This window comes from Mirounga angustirostris, unplaced genomic scaffold, assembly GCF_029215605.1.
Source record: "Mirounga angustirostris isolate CCGP_5_RB_7025 unplaced genomic scaffold, mMirAng1.0.hap1 SCAF_6, whole genome shotgun sequence".
Lineage (NCBI taxonomy): Eukaryota > Metazoa > Chordata > Mammalia > Carnivora > Phocidae > Mirounga > Mirounga angustirostris.
In genome coordinates, this window is record NW_026991714.1 from 92,558,525 (window position 1) to 92,571,950 (window position 13,426).

Below are 13,426 nucleotides of genomic sequence, written 5' to 3' on the forward strand. Positions count from 1 at the left end.
GGATCACCACCCGAGCCGAAGGCAGATGCCCAACGACTGAGCCATCCAGGCGCCCCCCCTTTACTTTTAATACTAGATTAACAATTTTCCTCTGACATTCTAACAGTATCTATATATTTTCAAAGAGAATCAAAGTTCTACCAAGTAGATTAAGATGTATGAATTACAGCATAACACAGCACAGTAGAAAGCTCAATGATAAAGTGAAATTAGTTTTAATTACTCAGAGTATAAATACCTCAAACTTTTGTGGAAAATTGCTCTGTTTAAGACACTTCCCTATTACACTTAGGGAAGTGTAATATGCATATTTTCATACCTATTAATTATGCCACTTTCAAATAATTACAAATCTTTATGAACATAAGCTGCTTGGCTACATTTATGTTGTGCTTCACTGTAAGTCCTATGATTCTTTGTCTACATATTCATTTGTTTAGAATCCTTTATGAGGTTCTTAATGCCTATTTCTAATTTCCTTTCTAGACAAGCTTTATAATACGCCTTCACCCTTACCCGTCCAACCAGGTATGTGTGTATGAGTGTCCTGCCACTGCTGCCTTAGCAGTTGTGGTAAAAAAATATTACTTACTGGGCTCTCTCCATGTGCCCAGCTAAACACCTTATATATATATATCTCATCTAACCATAATTTTTAAAATATATTTACTAATTTAACAGACAATTGACAAATTTAGATTTGCATTTTTTTAATTAACAAGAAAAATGTTAGTACATTTATCAGCCAGTTCAGTGAATGTTTGTATCCATGACCCACTTTTCTTTTTTTTAACATACTGTTTATGCTTTGTACTTTTAAAAGTTAATTATTTAATCTATGTGAGAATTTGGGGGTATATGAGGTAAAATATTCTTCTTATAAAAATAATTGCTCCAGCTCCATTTATATATCTAATAGGCATTCCCTTCCTCACTGATTTAAGATTCGATGGATCTTTATCATATATGCCATTCTGAGTATCTGTCCTTTGGCTATATGCTTTACAGATCTAATTGAATCATTTAACAGTTACTGTCTATCCTAATAGCAATACCATACTATTATAACTGCTGGATCTTTATAGTATACTTTACCGTTTGCTAGAAATATAGCCTTCCAAAACATCTTATTCTCAATTGCTAATTTCTTTATGTGAATTTTAGAAATATATTGTCCAAATTCCCCCTCTAATGTATGGTGATTAACATAACATAATAAAATATAAATAAATAAATAAATAAATAAATAAACAAAATATTTTATTAGAATTCTATTATCCAAATTAATTTGAGAACTGGTAACTTTATAATATTCTGTCAATATATATTCAGTAGCACTATACAGTTACCCTTATGTTTTTATTAAGGTTATTCTTGGGCTATTTAATATTTTTGTTTTTTGTTGTTTTTATTGTAAAAGAGATCTTTCTGCCATATTTTCTAACTAGATATTATTGGTTTTGAGAACAGCTTACCACTTTTTGTATATTTACCTTGAATCTAGCCACTTCTACTGATTTTTTTATTAGTTCAAATAGTGTTTGAGTAAATTTCCTTAGATATTCTAGGTCTGCAATCTATTATTTTAAAATAGTATTCAGTTTCTCTATTTCTTTTCAGCAGTTTCATCTTTCATTCTTGCTATTTTGGCTGCAATTTCTTAAATTGTGTCAAAATTATATTGATAATAATAGACATTTTTACTTTGTCCTTGATTTTAATGGGACTGCCTTTATTGTTTTATAATTATGACTTGGCTGATACCCTGTCAAAGAGCCTGCTTCTTGCTTGGCCACAGTTGCTGACTCATTTCATTTCACAACTGTTCTTGTTCACAGCTGTTCTTGTCCTATTAGGGTGGTATTAACTATTTACACTATCTTGGGAGGAATATGAACCCTGACTTCCTCTGCTATATACCAATAGCCTATGGGTCAGTCTTGCCTTTTCCCATGCCTACCTACGTCAAATTCTCAAGAGAAGGCACACATTTCTTATCTATTTCCCAGGTGGTCAGGTACTGTTCAGATGACAAAAGATGTGTAACCTACCAACTGTGATTTTTAATTCAGCTTCAAATAGAAATTCCTTCCAGATGCTTGCAAATGGTTGACTCAGTTTTAGCTGACAGTGCTCTTACCTTTGTCTCTTTTTATGTCTTCATTGACACTTTTATGATAAACTGAAAGAGACATACATAACACAATGGCTAACTTGATGCTGTCAACTCCTAAAAGTCTTTCTATCATTTTCAAAAGTAAAAACCGAGGCACTTTATGAACTGATTTGGCTTTAGATATTGAATAAGCAGAGACAATTGCCACAATGCAATTATTTGATATTTAGTAAGAACGATCAGGATATATCTGACTTATCTTTTTATTTTTATAAGGATCTGGCCATGAGTGGTGAAACTGGAAATGGAAAACCCAGGTATTGCCTGGTAATCAATGTAATCTCAGAACATTAGGAACCTTTGTTGCAAATACTCATTTTGATCAAAAGTCATCCCAATGTCAAAAGAAAATGTATTTATAAATGTGAATTAGTTTTTAATTTTCTTTGTTTTTATTTCTTACAAATAAAGGGACATGATATAATTAAGTTGAAGCAAAGTTGAAGAGAAATTACGTATGTATTCCATTTTCTGAGGCTTCCAGTTCCTTAATTTAAAATTATCTCTTGGAAAGAAGGAACACATGCAGAAATAAGTTTAATTTCTGCACTTGAGTATTTGTGGTCAGGAAAATAGTTTTTTTCTCTTACTTTAAATGTTTTTACTTAAGTACTCTTCTAAATGTGCAGTAAATGTTAATATCATGAATTGCTGTAGCAAATAAACTATTATGTCAATAGGTGTTAGCTCTATCATGTCATTTTAGTCTTCAACAGCAATTTAACATATCTTACTCGTGTACTTAGTGGCACTAAATCAGAAGCAAGAAATGGAGGATTATGTTTAAGTATTTTTAGAAAATCTCCCTTAAAGATCTCAAATATTTTATTTATTCACATTGAAATGTATCGAACATAGTGCACAACTACTACGTAAAAGTACTGTGTTTGGCATCAGAAGCATATAAGGAGGAATAAAACAAGTTTTATTCCAGTCTTATAATTGGAAATATGAAGACATGAATATAAATAACTATAAAACAAGCAACAGATTTTATATAGTTCAGTTACTTTCCTGAAGAATTTTTTGCTGAGGGCAATTCTTATGATTTAGGACAATTACATCCTGTAAAATTCAGATCTATTCTTCCTGCATGAGAATTTTGTTTATCCATAAAGACATTTCTAAAAACAGTTCCTTGGGCAAGAGAGCTGAAATGCAGCCGCATGTTCCCTGGAGCTAAGAGAACAAGGCTTCCGGCCAATGAAACAAGCTAGTTATGACTTAAGGGCTGATGGAGGTCGGTTGTTCCCAAAATGTACCGATGAGATAATATTTGTAAAAGGTACATTATCTGGCTAGTGTACACGAGTCAGCCTGTGTTCACTTCAATCTGTGGCAACTCCAAGCCACTGTCTAGTTTCCTTAACACCTTGGAGAAACTGAGACAGCACAGCATAAGTGCCATCTAGTGGTAAAGGGTCTCCCATCTGGATTAGGAATTCAAAGAAAGAAAACATTTCCAGCTGGAATGGTAACAGGGAAGGTTCTATAGATGAGCAAACAGATCCTGAAGATAATATAGTTATTTCAAGAGCTAATTTGGTGTCAGAAGTAGGCAGTGTATTGACAGAAAAGGGAGAGAAATGTCTGGCTAAGCAGACACTTTATGTACAGGAGTAGAAGATATGGCTAGAAAAATAGTTGGGTCAGAATGGAAAACTCTTGAGGGGGGAAGTTTGGTTTTTATCCTATGGAAAACAAGAAGCAGTCATCCATCCAATCAATATCCAAGGAGCAATTACTATGTGTAAGCACTGTTTTGGCTTCAGGGTATACAGTGATGAACAAAACATAGTTCCAACCCTCATGGAACTCTAGCCTGGACAAACATAGAAATGCTATTGAAACTTCTGAGCAGAAAAGGAATGGAGTCAAAGATTTGAGTTTGTAGCCCAGCCCAACCACTTACAGGAAGTCTGAGTCTAGAAAAAGAGAACTATCCTACCTATTTCACAAAACTTCACTGAAGAGAAAACTGCATAATATATATAATACATATGAAACAGCTTTCTCAAACTGTAAAATCTTACATAAATGTACAGCAGAGTGATGAAAACAGTGTTTTAGAACAACTATAGATAGAGGCATGCAAAATAAAATGAAGGAAAAAAAATGGATGCAGGGAGTTAAAAGCCCACGAATTCTAAGAAGGCACTTAATAGAATTTATTCAGCAATATAAAAACAATATTATCATCTATAGCATACCTGATATGGCAATCTTTCCTTTACATGCTGTCCGTTCTTTACTGTCAAAATTCACATCACTGTCAAAAGGAAAAAACCTAATGAAGAAAAGATCTTTTCTAATAAGCAATGTTTTAACAATCTTTCACAAATGCCTAAATATTAAAAACAGACACCTATCCGAACATAATAATGACTTCCAGTTAACATAAACTACTTCACTCAAACTTCACCGTGTTTAGTCAACAGCTAGCTGCCTTTAAGAGAAATATATAGAGACATTCTCTTTCATTTTTCATATAAGCTTTACATTCCCTGAAGATTATATACTGGCTTACCCTACAATGAAAGCCTTCTGTGAACACTTATTTATAAGCAAGATGTGCAGTATTTGTCCAGGTCCTAGGAAGTGTAATACCTTGGATCACCTTTCATAAATTACATTTCTAGCTTACCAGATTATAGTTGCCTGAAAAAGCTAAAGAGCTTCCCAACCATGAATTTGCTGCTCAGTAGTACTTTATCCTTATAAAAATCTAACAAATATCAAAAAATTTATCTCTGCTATATATTTATATGCAGTAATATATATCATTCCTTTGAAATTCAAAAAACTATATACTAAAACAATAAATTAACTCAGACACTAAAGGAAGGGAGTGGCTCTGCAGAGAATAAAATATGGAGTAAAACATTGTCATGACAACAGAAAAAGTCTCAAGTAAAATTTTTGGTATATAAGACACTCCCAGATCTGACTTTAGAATATACTATTACCATAAAAAAAAATTCAAAATAGTTATCTCCTGGTAAATCAAATCAATCCCACCCTTGAATATTTTTCCAGTATCTTATTTCCTAATATCCCACATTTAGAAATTTGCATTGCCATTTCTAGAGCAATACTTCCCAGAGTATTCTGCTTTGCACTTTCTTGGGGGTGAGGATGGGTCTCGACTTAATTTGGCTAGCTAATTAACTACTGCCTAATTTAATTAGGTACTTCAAATAATGTTATAAGATTAAAACTTTTCATCTGAATACACTGTTTGATTCTTTTTTTTTAATTATGTTATGTTAGTCACCATACAGTACATCGTTAGTTTTTGATGCAGTGTTCCATGATTCATTGTTTGCATATAACACCCAGTGCTCCATGCAAAACATGCCCTCCTTAATACCCATCACCGGGCTAACCCATCCCCCCAATCCCCTCCCCTCTAAAACCCTCAGTTTGTTTCCTGAAGTCCATTGTCTCTCATGGTTTTTCTCCCCCTCAGATTCCCCGCCTTCATTTTTCCCTTCCTTCTCCTAATGTCCTCCATGCTATTCCTTATGTTCCACAAATAAGTGAAACCATATGATAATTGACTTTCTCTGCTTGACTTATTTTACTTAGCATAACCTCCTCCAGTCCCATCCATGTTGATGCAAAAGTTAGGTATTCATCCTTTCTCATGGCTGAGTAATATTCCATTGTATATATGGACCACATCTTCTTTATCCATTCATCTGTTGAAGGGCATCCCAGCTCTTTCCACAATTTGGCTACTGTGGACATTGAGCTGCTATGAACATTGGGGTGCATATGGCCCTTCTTTTCACTACATCTGTATCTTTGGGGTAAATAACCAGTAGTGCAATTGCTGGGTCATAGGGAGCTCTATTTTTAATTTTTTGAGGAACCTCCATACCGTTTTCCCAAGTGGCTGTACCAACTTGCATTCCCACCAACAGTGTAAGAGGGTTCCCTTTTCTCTACAACCTCTCCAATATTTGTTGCTTCTTGCCTTGTCCATTTTTGCCATCCTAACTGGTGTAAGGTGGTATCTCAATGTGGTTTTGATTTGAATTTCCCTGATGGCTAATGATGATGAACATTTTTTCATGTGTCTGTTAGCCATTTGTATGTCTTCTTCAGAGAAGTGTCTTTTCACGTCTTCTGCCCATTTTTTGACTTGTTTTTTGGGTGTTGAGTTTGAGAAGTCCTTTATAGATCTTGGAAATCAGCGCTTTGTCTGTAGTGTCATTTGCAAATATCTTCTCCCATTCTGTGGGTTGCCTCTCTGTTTTGTTTTTGTTGACTGTTTCCTTTGCTGTGTAGAAGCTTTTTATCTTGATGAAGTCCCAAAAGTTCATTTTTGCTTTTGTTTCCCTTGCCTTTGGAGACGTGTTTTGAAAGAAGTTGCTGTGACCGATGTCGAAAATGTTACTGCCTGTGTTCTCCTCCAGGATTTTGATGGATTCCTGTCTCACATTGAGGTCTTTCATCCATTTTGAGTTTATCTTCGTTATGGTGTTAGAGAATGGTCGAGTTTCATTCTTCTGTAAATAGCTGTCCAATTTTCCCAGCACCATTTATTGAAGAGACTTTTTTCCGTTGCATATTTTTTCCTGCTTTGTCAAAGATTATTTGACCATAGAGTTGAGGGTCCATATCTGGGTTCTCTATTCTGTTCCATTGGTCTGTATGTCTGTTTTTGTGCTAGTATCACACTGTCTTGGTGATCACTGCTTTGTAATATAGCTTGAAATCCGGCAACGTGATGCCCCCAGCTTTTTCTTTTTCAACATTTCCTTGGCAATTCAGGGTCTTTTCTGATTTCATACAAATTTTAGGATTGTTTGTTCCAGCACTTTGAAAAATGCTGTTGGTATTTTGATTGGGATGGCGTTGAATGTATAGACAGCTCTGGGCAGCATAGACATTTTAGCAATGTTTGATTCTAAGAGAGCTTTTGGAGAAAGATTGGATGGGATTCTGAAGTGTAACTAATTTTCAGAAGAGTATGACACCATCTCATCGCATTTCAGTAGGCATGTTAAAATGATTGCATAGATATTCTTTATTATACATCAAGATTTGAAGACAATATATCAGTCTACTTCTCTTACTCTTACTGGATTAAGCACATAAGCACTTTAGGGAAACATAGTCCATATGAGCTGAAATAATATACTGATATACTTAAGTTGATAAACTTACATAAGACATGTATATAGTATTTATAGAACTACATGTGAGGTATAACTGAAGTAATGTAGTAGACTTAAAACCATAAATTTCTCGGGGCACCTGGGTGGCTCAGATGGTTGAGCGTCTGCCTTCGGCTCAGGTCATGATCGAGTCCCACATCGGGCTCCCTGATCCTTAGGAGCCTGCTTCTCCCTCTGCCTCTCTCTCTCTCTCTGTCTCTCATGAATAAATAAATAAATAAAGTCTTTAAAAAAAAACAAACCATAAATTTCTCAAGATCCTATCTAATTTCTTTGTGGTCACATTAGTATTTAAGTTAAAACAGGGAATTCACTAAGTAAAAATAAAAGTACTCATTGATTACTTAAAAATAATATTTCATTGAATCATAAATTTTAAGTCAAGTTCAATATTTTATACTCAAGTTTAGTTGGAGAACTGAACTTGTCATGTTGAAGAACATTAGCTTGCTTATTAGTTCATCACAGAGTGAAAATTTCAATTGACTAGCCTACTCTAAGGCACACTAGAAATCAAACACAAATCTCAATTTCCTCAAATTGGTATAAGAAATACAATATATATACAGTTGGCTGGCACTTGTAAGTAATATTTCTAAAAACACCTTCTATATGAGCAATGCATAATATAAATTCCTAAAATACTTATTTCAATGAAGAAATACAAGAAAGCTCTAATATGGTGAGTAACTTGAGTATTATGGAATAGGTCATAGATTATGCTAAAGTTGAGATCCATTAGGTATTACTAAATTGGATTAAATGTGATGCTTTTGCAGGTAAGTGAAATTCTGAAATATAAGAACCACCAAAAGCAAACTTGCTGAAAATTTACCACAAAAAAAAAAAAAAAAAAAAAATCCCCCCAAATGATTTAACCACACGGCAGAGTACATACAGCTTTCTTCTCTGTAATCATAATATACTTGCATAGGCATTTCCAGGGCCAGCCAACAAACTTATTATACATAAATATTATCAAACTATAATTTAAATCCATTTAATCATATAATCTTACAGAATAATTAAATCTGTTTTTTTTTTTTAAATGAGAGACACACTGAACTAATTCAGCCTCATTTTGCTGAAGCCTGAATTATTTTCAATTCAAATAACTCCTCAAACTGTTATTTAGGGTGCTAAAATGTGATGTTTTCCTAATTAATCCAAATTGACAATAAAATTGTTAAACATTCTGTTTAATAATGTGCTACTGTAGCTAATAGTTTGCTACAGTTAAATAAATACTTGTTTGAAAATCTGCAATGTTAATGCCAATTCTAAACGCTACAATTAGAGAGCCAGCCTGAGGAAAAAGCAAATAACCACAAAATTATCCAAATAGAGGCACAGCTAAATAGTAGTGTACCTTATTCTTATAAACCCAGTTTAGAGTATTATTTTGGTGAGACTTATAAATGTTAATTTAAAAGATAATGATAAAAATATTAAAGACAAACTTTTAATTTTGCTTTTTACTTAATTTCTGCCTGTAGGTAAATAAAGTGACCAACAGAGGGTGCCAATCAACCACTTTGTTGCTCAAAAATCTGTATTAAAATTGACTAAGTACAGATTATCCTATTTTATATTATTCAATATGGGAATTTAAAATAGCATTTATTTGCCAAAATTAACAAGGTATAATTAGAAATTAAACAACTATGGAAGTATTTTATATTTTCTTAATGAAGTACTAAGAGAATTCTAACTGGGATTCTATTATTTGGAAGCAGGTTATAAAATCCTTCACCTCTTATGCAAATATGTGAAAACTATGACATTCAGAAGTGCTTAATGTGGAATTTAAAACATCTTAAATTATGTGGTATAAAATTAATAACTTTCTAAGTATCTTAAATTGGGAAGATGAGGTTTCTATTTCAAACCTTGACATAACAAACTCAATCGACACCAAATAATATAAAGTTTAAAAAATAAAGTCAGCAATGTTTTTAATATACCATGTTTTATTGTAGAAATACCAGGAGTACACAATTTTCACTTGCCATCTATACTTTTTCTTTTTTCAGTTTATTAGTGTTTAAGCAATATATTAGGCAACTGGATTATAAGAAACTGGTTAGTGTGGCATTATTAAAATCACAATTACATTGAATGATATGCATAATTAGGTGCTACAAATGACTTTGACTAATAGTATTTTTATAAAACCAAATAAAGTATTTCAGAAGTTAAGACAAGAGATATATTTGCAGGATGGGATAGGAGAGAATATTATTGCTAGAATGTAAGCTCTGTAAGGATTTCTTTCATCTATTTTCTTCACTGCTGAATCACCAGTACCTGGTATACAGCTTAGTACCTTCTAAGACAATAAATGTTTAGTGAATACTGAATGAAGTGAAATATATGTGGCCATTTTGATGGATGAGGGAGTATTTAGTAGATTCAGTCTGAATCTTTGGTCTGATTCTTACCATCAGTAACTAGTTATGCTAAAGAGTTGCTGTTAACCTCTTAGCCTCAGCATCGTCATCTGTAAAATAGGAGAAATATCTACTTACCTCATAGGTACTGAATGAAATAATATTTTAAATGTATTCTATGTCATTCTTAGATATGTTACACAAATACAAGGATTACTTTGTATTTGTATTTTTGGCCTCAGTATTTAACTTGGAGCTCATGTGGAAAAGGCACTAAAACATTTGTTAAGGTGAGCAGAGTATGGGGACACCTGGGTGGCTCAATCGGTTAATCGTCTGCCTTTGGCTCCGGTCATGATCCTGGGGTCCTGGGATCAAGTCCCACATCGGGCTCCTTGCTCAGCTGGGAACCTGCTTCTCCCTCTGCCTGCTCTGCCTGCCGCCCCCTCTGCTTGTGCTCTCTCTCTGACAAATCAACAGATCAACAAGGAAAGCAAATAAAATCACCTATGGCCCATACTTTACAGCATAACTACAAAACAGAGACTAAACAAACTACAATTTACACATACGTGGGGAAATTGACAACTGAAACCGTCAAAGCCAGCTCCTGGAGGTCAGGTACCCATTGCAAAACACAATATCAACTTATGATCTCTCCTAGAAGAAAAGACAATGGATATAAGACCTGATGGATACCATAGCCCTGGCTCCTAGAGAGTTGAAAGGGACTCCAAAAGAATTCTGGTTCAGAAATTATTAGTCTTATGGAGAAGAAAGACACACAGTGAAACAGGTATCCTTTAAAGGTTTGGCCATGAAAAAAAAGAAGAAGAAGAAGAAAAAGAAGAAGAAAGCAATCGAAGTTAAAAGCCTTAAAAAACAAAATACTATAAAAAAATCAGGAAACCAACTAACCAACATCTCAAAGGCATCATTTATTAAAGAGACTGCTCTCACTTGGCCATAAATCATCACTTGGCCCAGGAAAACTCTACATCCTGCATATTTAACTAGGGACGAAAAAAAAAAAAGGACCCAAACATCCATAGAAAGCTACCACAAAATGAAAACAGGAGGAGTCAAAATGCTTCAGCTGATAAAAATACTCCATCAACCACTCTCCAAAAAATATAAAGTAACAAAAACATGATATTCCAAAATGAATTAAGTGCAATTAAATAAGCTATTATAAATATGAGGAAGTGAGGAATCTGAAATCTTTATATCTCATACTAATAAAGGATAAACAATAGGTAAATATGCAAAAAAAAAAAAATGAGAGTAAAAACAGGAAAGAAATTGGAAAAAGGAAAATAAAATCATTTCTGAAATGAAGAGTAAAATACCAAGTGCCCAAGGATGAAGACATAAAACTGAAAGTACATTAAGGGACATAGTGGATGAGAATGAAAAGAGCCAAAAGACAAAAATGAGATAAAGATTTTTAAAAACATCAAAGAGAAAGTGATAGACATAGAAGACAGGCAAAGAAGATCCAACTTATGTGTAATTGGAGTCTTTGAATAATAAAAACAAAATAATGAGACAATTAATGCTTTATTCTAGAGGCTTTAACTCTAGGAAAACTGAAAATAAAAGAACTGAATCTACATACTGAAAGAGTCCTAAGCGAGCCAAAATGCTCAGCCTTTAAACATACCCCAATAAAATTATCTGACTTTAAGACAGTGAAAAGTATTTTCAGCCTCTAGACAAAAAGACCAAGTCATTTACAAAGGAAAGAAAATTAGACATTAGATTTCCTGATAAGACAACAGAGGAGTGTGGTTTTTAAGAAAAAATGCTTCTTTCAGGAAAGAAGCATTGGCCAAGTATTTTGTATACAGCCAAGCTGTGCTTTTAAGTTCAAACACTAAAGAAAAGCACTTTAAACATAAAAGAATGTGAAGAAAGCTATGCTCACATTGAAAAATCTACTAGATCATAACCTTTCTCCAAATAAGAGATGATTTTGGAAAGTACAAAAGGACAGGTAGTGAATGTTATACATATTTAAGAGTAGATCAGAGACTAAAAAAAAGGTGAGAGACAAGTACAAGATTAGCATGTGAATAGTATCTACTCAACCAAAGGAGAAGACAGCCTAGAAAATAATAATAAACCAAAATAAAATAGAAAGATAGAGAAGGAAATAAATGGGAAAATAAGTTCATTGATCTCCCCACAGATGATAAGTGAAAACAAAATGATATCTTTTAAAGTAAAAAACAAAATAGTAAAAGCCTAAGTCAGGGGGAATTATATAATTTTTTTTTTTTTAATATGAAGTTCCAGTAACTACTATAACCAGTAAAACTCTTCTTAAATTAAAAAAAATTAAAAAGAGCAGAACAAACCAAATACTAAAAGACAAACCACAATTATAATACACATAAGTTAACATAACATAAAAGAATATGACAAAGCTAAAATCAAGTATATCAGTAATATAAATGTAAATAGGCTTAAACCCCCTAGTTAAAGGATTTTCAGATACGCTCATAATGTAAAACCCAACTCTGGGATGAACACAGGAAACACACCTCCAACAAAGTGATTCATAAAGGCTAACATAAAGAGATGGGCAAAGATAAACCAAACAAATGCAAACACTAAGAATGCTTGCCGTTATGATCTTCTTGTTAAAAGGCAACCCCAGAGTTCAAGTCTAAAAAAGCACTATGAGACAACAGCAACAAAAGGACACTTTATAATACTAAAGGCTGCAATTGACAATATGTATGTAACAAGTGCAAAGATACCAAATGTTTCATAAAACAGAAAGTATCAAATATAAAAGGCGTAAGACAGAAAAACCTTAATAACAAAAATCTCAACCTATCTTTCAGTCCAAGATAGTTCAAGTGGTCAAAAAATAAGACTATAGAAGACTTTATTTTTTTTTAAGATTTTATTTATTTGAGAGAGAGAGAGCACAGCTGGGGGAGAGGCAGAGGGAGAGAGAGAGAAGCAGGCTCCCTGAGATCAAGGAGCCCTATGCAGGGCTCGATCCCAGGACCCTGGTATCATGACCTAAGCCGAAGGCAGACGCTTAACCAACTGAACCACTCAGGTGCCCCTATAGAAGACTTTAAAAACAATCAATAACATAGATCTTTTGAACATTAAACTTTGTATCATGGTAAAAAGAAATATAACTTTAAAAGCCCATGCAAGTTATGAAAATTGACTATATTAAGTCAGAAAGAAAATTACAAAATATTCCTTAAAGTAGAATTAAAAAAAATCTGTTTGATCAAGATATAAAATGAATTCCTCTTTGGTAATGTCCAAGTACCTCATATTAGAAAAACTCTACCTCTCCCTCTTCTGTTTCCCATAGAAAACAACATAAAATCCAGAAAAACTACTTAAAAAACAACTAACTGAAAGGATTGGCAAGCAACCAAAAGTAAGAAATTGGAGAAGAGTCAACACTACAAAGGAGTGGCACCATGGTATAGTCATACAATGGAATACTACTTATCAATAAAGAGGAGCAAATCACTAGTTACATAATGAATCTTAAAAGTATGATGCTGAAGGAAAAACGAGTATATACTAGACAATTCCATTTATATTAAGCTCCAGAACAGGCAAAACCTATGGTGGAAAAAAAAATCAGTTAACAATGCTTGCCTCTTAGAGTGAGGGGCAGAGGTAGGTACTAC

At 33.5% G+C, this 13,426-nt stretch overlaps 1 protein-coding gene across 4 annotated transcripts in view; it reads right to left on the reverse strand.

The window, feature by feature from the left end:
- RTKN2 (rhotekin 2) overlaps positions 1 to 13,426 on the reverse strand; it is a 78,389-nt gene that overhangs the window by 52,334 nt on the left and 12,629 nt on the right. For 2 of the 4 annotated variants that reach the window (XM_064594678.1, XM_064594676.1), the window contains exon 3: positions 4,387 to 4,463. In XM_064594678.1, the coding sequence (XP_064450748.1) occupies positions 4,387 to 4,463 (77 nt within the window). The remainder of the gene's footprint in view (positions 1 to 4,386; positions 4,464 to 13,426) is intronic. The other 2 variants (XM_045877913.3, XM_064594677.1) reach the window with 1 other exon arrangement.